At 35.0% G+C, this 11,802-nt stretch overlaps 3 protein-coding genes across 5 annotated transcripts; 2 read left to right on the top strand and 1 right to left on the bottom strand.

The window, feature by feature from the left end:
* The first annotated feature begins 955 nt into the window (after nucleotides 1-955).
* Nucleotides 956-3,406, top strand: LOC111015284 (uncharacterized). The gene is made up of 5 exons (XM_022290286.2): nucleotides 956-1,162; nucleotides 1,246-1,323; nucleotides 1,414-1,489; nucleotides 2,925-2,998; nucleotides 3,073-3,406. Exons 1-5 carry the CDS (start codon nucleotides 1,052-1,054, stop codon nucleotides 3,142-3,144), a joined length of 411 nt encoding a protein of 136 aa, XP_022145978.1. The 5' UTR covers nucleotides 956-1,051; the 3' UTR covers nucleotides 3,145-3,406.
* Nucleotides 3,407-3,877: 471 nt separating this feature from the next.
* Nucleotides 3,878-6,335, bottom strand: LOC111013056 (Pentatricopeptide repeat (PPR) superfamily protein). 2 transcript variants are annotated; one of them, XM_022287424.2, is made up of 2 exons: nucleotides 6,092-6,335; nucleotides 3,878-5,595 (listed from the first exon to the last, which is right to left on the bottom strand). In XM_022287424.2, the coding sequence occupies exon 2, from the start codon at nucleotides 5,558-5,560 to the stop codon at nucleotides 4,007-4,009; it is 1,554 nt and encodes a 517-aa protein (XP_022143116.2). In that variant the 5' UTR covers nucleotides 5,561-5,595; nucleotides 6,092-6,335; the 3' UTR covers nucleotides 3,878-4,006. The 2 variants fall into 2 exon arrangements, with proteins under 2 accessions (XP_022143116.2, XP_022143108.2); XM_022287416.2 differs by having other exon boundaries at nucleotides 6,119-6,335.
* Nucleotides 6,336-6,669: 334 nt separating this feature from the next.
* LOC111006257 (14-3-3-like protein B) lies at nucleotides 6,670-11,668 on the top strand. Of its 2 annotated transcripts, XR_002600841.2 has the most exons (5): nucleotides 6,670-7,252; nucleotides 7,772-7,894; nucleotides 9,637-9,753; nucleotides 10,345-10,417; nucleotides 11,490-11,668. XR_002600841.2 is itself a non-coding variant. In XM_022278072.2 (4 exons), exons 1-4 carry the CDS (start codon nucleotides 6,755-6,757, stop codon nucleotides 10,363-10,365), a joined length of 759 nt encoding a protein of 252 aa, XP_022133764.1. In that variant the 5' UTR covers nucleotides 6,670-6,754; the 3' UTR covers nucleotides 10,366-10,638. The 2 variants fall into 2 exon arrangements, 1 of the variants encoding a protein (XP_022133764.1); XM_022278072.2 differs by lacking the exon at nucleotides 11,490-11,668 and having other exon boundaries at nucleotides 10,345-10,638.
* Nucleotides 11,669-11,802: the final 134 nt, after the last annotated feature.

The raw sequence follows: 11,802 nt of genomic DNA, 5'->3' as shown, positions 1-11,802 counted from the left end.
CATGCTTAAATATTAAAAAAATGATTATTTGATTGAAATATATATTTTTACGAAATCTAAAATTTAGTATAATTTTTAAGACTTTTAGAAACGACTTTAAAGATTTTTTATTTTTTATTTTTATACATATGTGATATATAATTCTTAAATACCACGTAATTCTTAAATATAATAGACATTCCTCTGACCAAAAGATCGTGAGTTCGAATTTCCCGGATTTAGAATTTGGATTCAGCACCAATCGCCCCACCATTTCCCTGTATCCCTCACAAGTCATTCCAGCATGCTTTATAGTAAAGGAATTAGGAGATCACCCAACTGAATATTGCTACAAGTCAAGCACGCTCAACTTTGGAGTTCTTACGATTAAGTTGCTGAAAATGAAGATATACCTTGTTAGTATAGGCAGTGACTATAATTTCTTTCATTATTCCATGATCTCAAGATCCCTCTCATTCGAATGTGGTATCGATTCATTCATGTTTATTTTTATTTTGGTGTGACGGGTAATTATAAAGTATATTAGACATGCGTCTCCGGTCCATATTCTATAAGGATAATGAAATGAGATGGAACAAAGTAAGTAGTACTTTGAACCATTGTATTGTATGTTCTCTCTCCCTTCCTCTCTAGTTGGACGTAACAAATGTACTAAAAAAAATAGAAATACCACAAAAATATTAATTGACAAAATTAATGTATAGATATATTAAACACAAAACTGAGATACAATCCACCAGTAAAAATTTGTAACAATAGACCGATATACAACCTTAAAATGGTAGGGACATATATATATATATCTTTTAAACTCAATCTAATATAAATCTATAAATTAATGGTAATTTAAGAAATATTGATTGGAATCAAATAAGTCTAATTTAGAAAAGGAGGCCCAGGCCCAACAAGATAGAAGAGAACCCACGCGCAGAGACAGACCAGGACCACCGGCTTCTCAAACCCGCTACGCAATGAACAACAATCATCTCAAGAAACCGCAAATTTCTCTCAGTTTCTCTCAATTTTCCCGGATGCCAAACAGTCCAGCGCAATGTCTGGTGCGTGGGAAGACAATGCTACCGACTCCGATCGACAACCCGAGCCCGATCATGAAGATTCCCACATTAATTTCGATTTCTTCTCCGCCATGGTTAAACCCAAGGTAATTTTATCAGTTTTCTTGCACTTCCATATCCTCTGCCGAGGTATATTTGTCGCAATCTTCTTACCGCCGCCTGTTACTAGGATTACTACAAAATTTTGGAGGTCGATTACGAAGCCACAGACGATGACATTCGATCTAATTACATACGACTGGCTTTGGTTCGTTATTTTTCTGTAATTGTTATTCGGAAACATTTTCTCTTCGTTTCTTTTGATTTTCGGTTTGTTTATTGGTTGGATTGTGTGCAGAAATGGCATCCTGACAAGAAGAAAGACCACGATAGTGCCACCTCCAGATTTCAGGAAATAAACGAGGCATATCAAGGTCAGTTACAGCTCAAGTTAACCTAATTCACAATTATTATAGCCTTGATTTGTAAATTCTGCTGCGTCTAGCTCAACTGCGAGTTTGCTGCATTCGCCAGCAGATATCCGAACTAGAGAGAATTTATATTCTTTACACTCTTATTAAGCCCTATATTAAGTGGATATCGAATATGTGATTTCTTTATTTGATATCAATTATAGACACGACAACAGGGAACATTAAAGGCAGAGAAGATCGTTGAAGATCTTTATTTATTTTAAAACAATCAGTAGTTTATGGGGAGAGTCTAACTTTTATATTTCAATTTTTTTAATATAATCTTTCCATTGAGAATCCATTAATTTACTGTGCTCCGTCCTTTGCTTTATATTATGTGATAAAGTGAAGAAAGGAGGTACCTTTAAGCCTGCTAAAAAGCAATTCCAGCTCAAATGAGCTGCTTTTTTTGCACTTCTTCATATTTTATCGTTCAGTAGTAGTACTTAGCTACACAAGATGGCACCACAGTACCACCCGAGAATGTTTTAAGTGCACTGTTTGGAAATATTTGATTTCTGAACTTCTTAATCCTCTTAGCATTTATCTTATTTTAAGCACGCTACTTCTTGGTGGTGCTCAAATCACAAGAAATTCTTTCGTAACTATAGCATTCTCATGATTTTCAATGATGGGAAAGCTTTGATTGTGTAGATTTCTCTACCCCGGTCACTAGGCTGTCCTTTGGCCATTTTCGTTTATATTTTATTTATTTATACGCTCCAGATTTTTCTTATTGAATTCGGACCATATTGACGTGCACAAGGATAAAATTTCAGCATCAATTAGTGTAACTATGGATCCAATGTACTGAAATTTAGACAGATGCAAAGGTTTGAGTACCCTGCTGGCTCACTTACACGACATATTTGGCATGTTTGAAAAATCCATTGTAATTGCATTGACTTTCACATGTGAGAAACTGACACTCGAATTCAACATGCATATTTTTCCTTCTTAAACTGTTTTGTCTCCTATGATAAGAGTTCTCTACTTCATACGGTTATGACCTTTTGTATGTTGAACTCTTCGTTGTCGATTCTGCTTACAAAGGATTCTTCCCTGCTCTAAATTATTAGGACCTTTTATATATTTTGTCGAATATTCAGTTAAATTTGTGCAGTTTAGCCTCTCCTTTGTGATAGGGGGACTATAGTTGTTTTTTCTTAAGAAAAAGTTTATAATCGAAGTGTCTGGACCCACTCCTTGAATCATATACTCACAACCCACCTCTCAGGCTCTCACTAATCTCCAAGATGCTTTGCCCATCTTAAGTCCAATTCTGAAGATACTAAGGAATTTAAGTTACAACTATCCAGTAGGCACGATTAGCATGAAATAGATATTGTTTAGCAGCATTTGGAATTTAAACTTATATTTTGATCTCCTTCTGCAGTTTTGAGCGATCCTTCCCGAAGGCAGGAATACGACGAGAAAGGGATGCTTTATGTAAATGATTTTAACATAGTGGTATGAAATTTCCATCATCCCTCTTCCCATATGTGTAATCTTTCTGTTCTTGAATTAATTTTTTCTTTCTGCAGGATTATCTCAAGCGATACAAAGGCCTTATTTTGACTTGTAATGGCCTCGGTATGAAGCATTCAATTTGGTAAAATTGAACATTCCCACAACATTTTAAGGATCTTTTTTGGCCCATCTGTCATAGTTTCAAGCGATCTTTTTTTAGTTTTGAGACACTTTTCCCATCTTTCTCACTGAACTATGACTATGTACATATGACATTTCTTTGTATTTTTGTTTTATTTGTATCATATGTGCAACAAGTGTAGCTTTTCAGAGACGAGTAGTCTGACCAGATATATTTTTAATTTTATTTATTGACAAAATGGAGGAGGGTCACTTCTGAAAGGTGTATTTTTAAGTGTCTATTGTACTCTAGCTGGGTAGTTTCCACCTACATAAACTCTATTCCCAATCATTTTGTATAGTGCTCATATCTTTAGAGTTGGTCGTGCTTATTCTCCAAATATGGTCATTGCTTATAAGCTCACGACTCGTAGGTCTTTTTCAAAAGTGAGAATATTTTCTTCAAAACTCGTTGAAGACATACCAAGCGCTTCATCTATAAATATCTTAAAACAAGAGATCATCAAACAAGATAGCTCATGCAGTGGCAAAATGTGGTGGGAATAGGAATCGAAGGAGAAAAAACTATGAAAATTTTGAATAAATATATTTTTAAAATTAATTCAATAATCAAACTAAACGCACTAGGATTTTTTTGCCTTTTTCTTTGTTAGTTCAATACATGTGGAGTCGATGGATCAAACACTCAACTTTAAAGGTGCCTGAACTGCAGGCACACTTGATTTTGAACCTCAGAGGAAACTTTAAATTAATCGATAATCTTTAACTTCAAAGTTTCAACTTACAAATAATACAAATTAGTGAAAGAAAATTCACAATGCTAAGATTAAAGAGCTATCTACACTTCTTGTAAAGAACAATAAATGTTTAAGTTACAATGAAACGCTCCCCAGTAACCAACTCATCAAGCAATTCAAACGCAGGCAAAAGTTTTCTCCCCCTGCAGATCAAATCCACCAAATTAAACCAAGACTCAGGCTCAGGTCTGAACCCCATTTTTAACAACCCAAACAAAGATTCTACTGCATCATTCACCATCCCACCATTGCAAAGAAGAACCAGCAAATTATTTGAAGTTGCATAGTGAGGAACAAACCCCCTATTCAACATCAGACCCAACAACTCACTGGCCCTCTTCAATTCTCCTTTTTCAGTCAGGAAATTCAACACAATCCTGTAGCTAGCTTTGTTCAGATAGAACCCCTCATAAGGGAGTTTCTGCACCATATCGAGAGCCTCCTCGAGCCTACCTTCTCGGCATAGCCCTCCGAGCATCACGTTCAATGTTACGGTATCGGCTCGGCAATCTTTTTCCTTCATCTGCTGGAGTAACTCTGTTGCCTCGTCAACCCTTCCGGTTCTACAGAGGCAGTTGATTAGAGTAGTGTAGCTGACTGTGTCGGGCCTCATCCCGAGCCGCTTCATTTCGTCGAAAACTTCCTTGGCCTCTTGCAGTCTTCCCTCCTTACAGAAGCCGTTCATTAAGACTGAGTAATTGAATAAATTAGGACTGCATCCATTGCTTTTCATGAACTCTATTATTGTCCTTGCACGGTCAACTTTCCCTCCTTGACAAAAACCATTGATCAGAATATTGTAAGTTAAGGCATCAGGCAAAATCTTGTCCTTTGAAACCATCTCCTCAAAAAGTTCAATGGCTTCTTTAAGTTTTCCATTTTTGCAGAGGCCGCCGATCAGAGTTGAGTAGGTGATTAGATTAGGATAAGAGACTTTAGTAGCACTTTTCATTTCCTTCACAACTTCAAAAGCAGCTTGAAGATCTCCATTTCTGCAATGGTGTTTAACTAAGATGTTGAAAATGCATGTATTTGGTTTAAAGTTGAGTTTACTCCTGGCATGAACGAGCAACTTCCTGGCCAGATCAACCCGATCGGATTCAACTAGAAGATTGAGACACGTGCTGATGGCTTTAAGAGAAGGTTTCTCACGAACAATTGATTCGATTGCGTAAAACATGTCAAGCACTCTTTCATGTAAAGAACACTTTGAAAAATGCTTCATGAGATTAAGGAATATACCCTCGTGTAGTTTGCAGGTGTCATATGTCATTTGATGCAAAACTGCATCAACAGCCTGGAACTTCTTGGACTGTGCAAGCTTTTGAAGAATAGTCGCATAAGTCGCGTTATTGTGATTGAAACCTTTTTGCTCCGATGCCATGTTGAAAATTTCGAGGGCATGCTGAGGATCCCTTTCATGTTTGATCAACCTGATGGCAGTCTCGTGAGAAATGTAGCTGGATTTGGATTTTTTCTGAGCTTCTATGGAGGTGGTGGTAAAGAGTCTGGTATGATCATCCGATCTCCCGGGAATTATCGAAAAAATAGAAATCCACGGAATCGAAGGTGTTGATGTAGACAAAAGAGAGGAGAACAACGAGCTTTGCCTCACAAGATTCATGAAAAACTTCTGGCACGTTTAAATGACGATATCATCTAAAGGACAGCAAAAAATAGGTTAGCAAGAAGTGGAAATCTCTCTCAACAATTAGATCAAGCAATATTGATACATATCAATCCATAAGCTTGCAAATCCTACATGTTTGATCACATCTATCATGAACTCATAGCAATATGATAGGGCCCGAACAACTAACAATGCAGCGAAATATAAAATATAAATATTCGTTCTTCTTGCTGAATACCAAGCCTTTGATTATCCCCAAAAAGAAATTGCTGAAATCACTCAATAACCTACTGATAACACAGAACCCATCTGGATTTTCAATAACCAACTTCATATTCATTAATTCTTCCCAAAAAAAGAAACCCACAAATTTAAACTACTGAAATCAGAGGACCCATCTGTATTCTCAACACCCATCTCATGAATTGATCAGAAAATACAAATCCATCTCCACAGAACAAACTAAGAGAAGAAAAGAAAAAGATAGATAAACAAGCCAAAAAGGAAGAACAGAAAATCGCATACTCCATCGGATGCTCTTCACAAACTCACATTAAGAGATTTGGTTTCATTCCAACGCCACAGAATGGCGAAACCCCAAATGCCTTTTAGGCTTTTGCTGTGCGACACAGAACGACGAAACCCCAAACCCCAAATGGAGAGCGTCGCCGCGGCATAGGCGAGCGACGGCGGAGGCGACGGCGGCGTATGCGAAAAACAAAGGACGAAGGTAATGGCGGCTGGGGGGGTCTTGTCCTTTTGTATTTCGGGTTGGTTCATGGGTTCAATTATAAAATGAAGTCCGACCCGAAACCCATCATGTATAAAACGTCAAAATGACATAATAAATTTGAATATTATATTAATTAACATACGTCTTCCCAAGTTAAAATTTGAATCCGAAAAGAAAGTAGTAATAAATAATTAATAAACAAACTTTTATTTTTCTTTTTAGAGAAAAAAGAATAAAGAACAATAAAAAAATACAGCACACAGACGCCCATAGATGTGTAATGTCAGGAATATTATTTATGTTATTTAGTTTTTCCTTTTTTTTTTAAAAAAAAATTATATATATTTATTTTATTTTTCTAGCTTTAAAACCACCAAACACCCAACAGTATACAAAAAACGAGTCACACAGCGCAGTCCATCTCTCTTCCTTCGACCTCTCGCGCTGAGTCTCTAATGGCGTCCGCCATCCCTGAAAACCTAACTAGGGAGCAATATGTCTACCTTGCGAAGCTCTCCGAGCAAGCCGAGCGCTACGAGGAAATGGTTCAGTTCATGCAGAAGCTTGTATTGAGCTCCACTCCAGCCTCGGAGCTCACTGTCGAGGAGCGCAATCTCCTTTCCGTCGCATACAAGAACGTGATCGGTTCTCTCCGAGCGGCCTGGCGTATCGTGTCCTCAATCGAACAGAAGGAAGAAGGGAGGAAGAACGAAGATCACGTCGTCCTCGTCAAGGATTATAGATCCAAGGTCGAATCCGAGCTCACCGAGGTCTGCGCTAGTATCTTGAAGCTGTTGGACTCCAATATGATTCCATCAGCATCATCTGGTGAATCCAAAGTGTTCTACTTAAAGATGAAGGGTGATTATCATAGGTATTTGGCGGAGTTTAAGATCGGGGAGGAGAGGAAGTCCGCCGCCGAGGATACCATGCTGGCTTATAAGGCTGCTCAGGTACTTGAATCTTGTCATGTTCTTTTGATTTGTCGAGCTTCGTTCGTTTTAAATAAGCGAATTTGTAATTTTAGGGTTTTTACTGATTAACAGCGGAAGCATTACGCACCCTCTATTTTATTGATAAGATAAGATATTTAATTCGGCACTTCAAATGTGGCTATTACGTGGCTTGATGACTCAGGATTCTATGATGAATCATAGACAAGCATGATATTATTGTAAAACATTTATAAACTCCACCCACCCATTCAATAGTATATAAGAGTGGCCGTCTAATGTCTCATCTTCCGCTCGAGTTCATGTACTTGTTGTAGAGGTGATGAAACTAAAAGGTTTACTTGTAATCAAATTATCAGAATACCCATTGAATGAAATAGATGGAAAAATATGAAACACTTGTAGTTAAAATGAGATGATGAATGAACTTAACTGGGAAAGACAATAAACTTTTTGCTTACTATTAAAGCCTTGGGTGTTCGTTGTTCGTACCCCTCTTATAACTTTTATGTTATATAGGATATTGCAGTTTCCGATCTTGCACCGACGCACCCAATAAGGCTGGGCCTAGCACTAAATTTCTCTGTTTTTTACTTTGAGATTCTGAATCAGTCTGATAAAGCATGTAGCATGGCCAAGCAGGTAAAATTTCATTCTCTACTAACATGTGACTGATTTCTCTGATTCTCTAGCTAATTATTTATTTATTTTTATTGCTTCCAAGTAACACTTCAACAATTGGTTGAGCTTAACATATTCGATTTGCCATTTTTTATTCAACAACATCCTCTTTTCAGCTGTATAAAGTGTACAATCTGTTGTCTGCCGATAGCTATCTGTATTGCCATTATTTTAAATTTTATTAAATTGGTTTCTTTGTCCCTTTAAGTACGTGATCTGATCACAATGCTCGTCTGCTCAAAATATGATCTTTTCATTGAAATATGATTTTGAATTTCTGTAGTTTTGCATGTCTTGTAATATGAATTTCTAAATATATATATTTTTGATACGATTATGACTTTTTAAGCACTGTTAGAGGGTTTTTGTGTGTGTGTGTGTGTGAAGTGTGGGTAGAACGAGATGGTATACACTTCTCTTGAGAAGAGAGAGAGGGGCCGCTGTTCTTTACAAATTGCCTTTATATAAGGGTGGTTCTAGTTTTTATATTTTGATAAGAAAAAATTTCATTGATAACATGAAATTCAAAATGAGGTTACAACCCCAATTCAAAGGAGTTATAAAAAAAAAAAAAAAATTCTCCAAGTGGATAAAAGAGAATAATAGCTTAACGGTAATTGACATATATCTCCAACCAAGAGGTTGTGAGTTCGATTCCCTACCCCACATGTTGTACTAAAAAGAAAAAAGAATAATAGCTCTATTAGAGGAAAAGTGGAAAGCATTTACACCAAGTAAAATGAAGTGAACAATATCATTAAAAAAACAGTTGAATGATAGCTGATCTTCTTTGAGAATTCTTTGATTTCGGTTATGACATTCCTCGATTTACACCACACTAGGTGGAGTGAGTTTTTGTAATTTCTTTGGCTTGCGGTTTTGCCACGAGATTTCATTCTTTAAATCAAATTAGTTTCTTATCTCAAAAGAATGAAAAGAAAAATACTACTGGAAATGTTGGCTTATGTCTCAACTTGCATGCCGTATGATCCTCACTTTTAATGTGGTTTTTTCTCAACTCCGGTCAACTGTTTGAGCCGTTATATCTAGAGAATCCGTTATTACGTATATATGTTTTTTGCTATTATTTGTATTTGATAAGCTTTAAGTAAGACAAAGAATTGATCAGGTCGTATCACCCAAGTATCTGGTCTTCTTAGTCTGTCTTGCCTATTCTATTAAAATGCTGAATTTCTCCACCTAACTTAATCAGATGAGTTTCTGTATGATTCCGTCTTTATTTCTTTATTTACCGAAATGAGCTGTCAACAATATATGGCTTGTGTTTGTGAATAGTGACTAATCATTGATCCATCTAAACTTTTGCCTGATTGGAGATGTTTCACCATGGTACTCAGACAAATATATTTTTCGTTTACGTCTCAATCATACAACTTGTTGATGACAAAAGAAGTGGATGAGATACTTGGAGGAGATATTCTCTTGTTATGGATGTTTTATATATATAATATATGTATTGATACAGTTCCATCTTTTAGTACTTAAGCATGAAATTAGAAAGGTATTAAATCTGTTAATAACCTTTGGTTGGCAATTGGAAGTCAGTCTATCTCCTACTTTGTTATTACTGCTGGTGAAAAAGGTGTTGCGTTTTTGGTGTAAATTTAATCTCTGTTTCTAAATAACATTTGCAATTATTACTAATCACAATTTGACCTTCTTTTGTTTTGAATCAACACAAGGCATTTGAAGAAGCCATTGCGGAATTGGACACATTAGGTGAAGAATCATACAAGGATAGCACTCTTATCATGCAACTGTTAAGGGACAATCTCACTCTTTGGACTTCTGATATGCAGGTCTGTCCCCCCAACATCCTTTCTCCTTTCTATCTAAACTGCTTATTGGTTTATGATCTTGTCATAATATAAGCCTTAAACCCGTTCCATAACTATTTCATTTTTGGTTTTCTGTTTTTTGAAATTAAACTAATAATCATTACTCCTATCTGAGTTTCCAAATTCAAAACCAGAATTTGAAAACTTATTAAAGGTTGTTTTTATTTTTAAAATTTGGCTATACCATTGAGATTGTGAGGCGGCCAGCATAATTCTTAAAAACAAAAAACGAAATCGTTCATATATAGGGCCTTATATTTGATCTTTTCTACTGGTTCTCTCGTGTGCTAATCAGTTATGTAATTAGTCTCTTTCTTTAATTCCTTTGAGTTTTGAGATGACTTTTATAGTAGTGATTGTTTTTGAGTCATACGTTTTGAAATTATGCTTTTAAAAAAGCACTTTTAAGGCCACCTTTAAAAGTGTTTTTAATTGGTATTTGAACCTTCAAATAATCAGCCTGAAGTTGAACTTACCCTTGCGGTTCGAATGCGTTATTTATCAATTGAAAAGAAAAAAAACTGACATTTTTGTGGTGGCTGGATGATGCAGGACCAGTTAGATGAGCCATAAGAGGCCGTCATGAAGTTGATGAAGGATCTGTTTTATTCTTCTTTTGGAGGAGGTGGGCTTCGAATGTCATTATCCTTGCTTTTGTTAGTGTGAGTTTGAAAAAAAAAAATAAAAAAAAATAGGGATCTTGATTTTTATATATAATGTCTGAAGAAATTTGAAAAATTGGTAGCAGCATTTGACCAAAATATTATCCGCCGGTGAAAGTATGTTTCTTAAATCTTAATTCATTTAGAATGCCATTTGGAATGACGACTGGTCACTTATTATTTAGTGCGAGTTTGATAACGTTTTTAATCTTAAGAAACACAAGTGTTTGGTAGTTCTCTTTTTTTATTTTTAAGAGACAGGAATTTCTGGTTCCTTGTTTGTGTTTCTAGTTTTCTTTTTAAACATGGATAACAGTTTTATTTTATTATTATTATTTTTCTAATATGTGTATTATATTAAAAGAATAATTATTCCATTGAAATTTTTAATATTTATTTTGAAAAATTTCTGGTTATTATGCATGTGTTTTTGTTTCTTTTTTTAATTAAAAAAATTATTAGTAAATTTCTTATCTAATATTAACAAAATGGGCTATGGAACCAATCTAAAATATATAAATAACTAACATTCCTTATTTAAAAATATTATACTAGGAGTATTAGGAAGTAATTTTTTTTAGTACAACATGTGGGATGAGATATCGAACTTATGTGTTAATTACCAGAACTATGTTTGTTTTGGTGTATTAAAAAGTAACTTAATTTCACTAAACCCATTAGAAAGATAGTTATCATGAAAAGAAGAATTCTCTCGAGTTGTTGATATAGTTTAGCAGTAACTGACATGCGAAGTAATAAGTTGAATTCTCTCTAACCTACTTGTTGCTCAAACAGAGAAAAAAAAAAACTTTAGAAGTAATTGGCTGATTAATTTATCTTAATTGACTAGTTAATTTAGCTTAATATAAGCTGTCATCAAACTATTGTCAACTCCGTTCTTTCATTAATCTAATATAAATTATTTATTATCAACTCTAATTTGAAAACAATGATAAATTAAATGGTAGATTTATATAGCTCAACTAATTATTTAAAGTTTGATTTTTTTTCTTTTTTTTACAACATATTACACAGGAGATTTGAACTGGAAGCGGCAGAAATCAGTGGATTCATGATAAGTTCCTCACACCAAAAGAAAGAAATGGTTAATGATACAATCAACCAATGAATTATAACTTATTATTCCATTGCTAAGATTTATCCAACTAAAAACTCCGAATTGAAGTAATAATATTATTGAATCGTCAGAACTACTTCAATCTCTCTTTTTTAGTTCCTATCCATCCACGTAGTTTTTGTGAATCCATACGACTTTTGTTCTTCCAGTCTCTTGATTGAAATTACATATCAATTATCAATCAACTATACTCCTAAATAAAGAACAAAG

The sequence above is a fragment of the Momordica charantia genome (genome assembly GCF_013281855.1).
Source record: "Momordica charantia cultivar OHB3-1 chromosome 11 unlocalized genomic scaffold, Mcharantia_2.0 BLBB01000011.1, whole genome shotgun sequence".
NCBI lineage: Eukaryota > Viridiplantae > Streptophyta > Magnoliopsida > Cucurbitales > Cucurbitaceae > Momordica > Momordica charantia.
Note: the sequence above shows the minus strand (reverse complement) of the source record. Positions and strands in the feature narration are given on the sequence as shown.

Excerpts from the sequence above, each read along its gene's own strand:
- LOC111006257 (XM_022278072.2), top strand. The coding sequence starts at position 6,755 with ATGGCGTCCGCCATCCCTGAAAACCTAACTAGGGAGCAATATGTCTAC. Across the intron at positions 7,253-7,771 it reads TGGCTTATAAGGCTGCTCAG|GATATTGCAGTTTCCGATCT; the intron begins GTACTTGAATCT and ends TATGTTATATAG. Across the intron at positions 9,754-10,344 it reads TTTGGACTTCTGATATGCAG|GACCAGTTAGATGAGCCATA; the intron begins GTCTGTCCCCCC and ends TGGATGATGCAG.
- LOC111013056 (XM_022287424.2), bottom strand. The coding sequence starts at position 5,560 with ATGAATCTTGTGAGGCAAAGCTCGTTGTTCTCCTCTCTTTTGTCTACA.
- LOC111015284 (XM_022290286.2), top strand. The coding sequence starts at position 1,052 with ATGTCTGGTGCGTGGGAAGACAATGCTACCGACTCCGATCGACAACCC. Across the intron at positions 1,163-1,245 it reads CCGCCATGGTTAAACCCAAG|GATTACTACAAAATTTTGGA; the intron begins GTAATTTTATCA and ends GCCTGTTACTAG. Across the intron at positions 1,324-1,413 it reads ATTACATACGACTGGCTTTG|AAATGGCATCCTGACAAGAA; the intron begins GTTCGTTATTTT and ends GATTGTGTGCAG.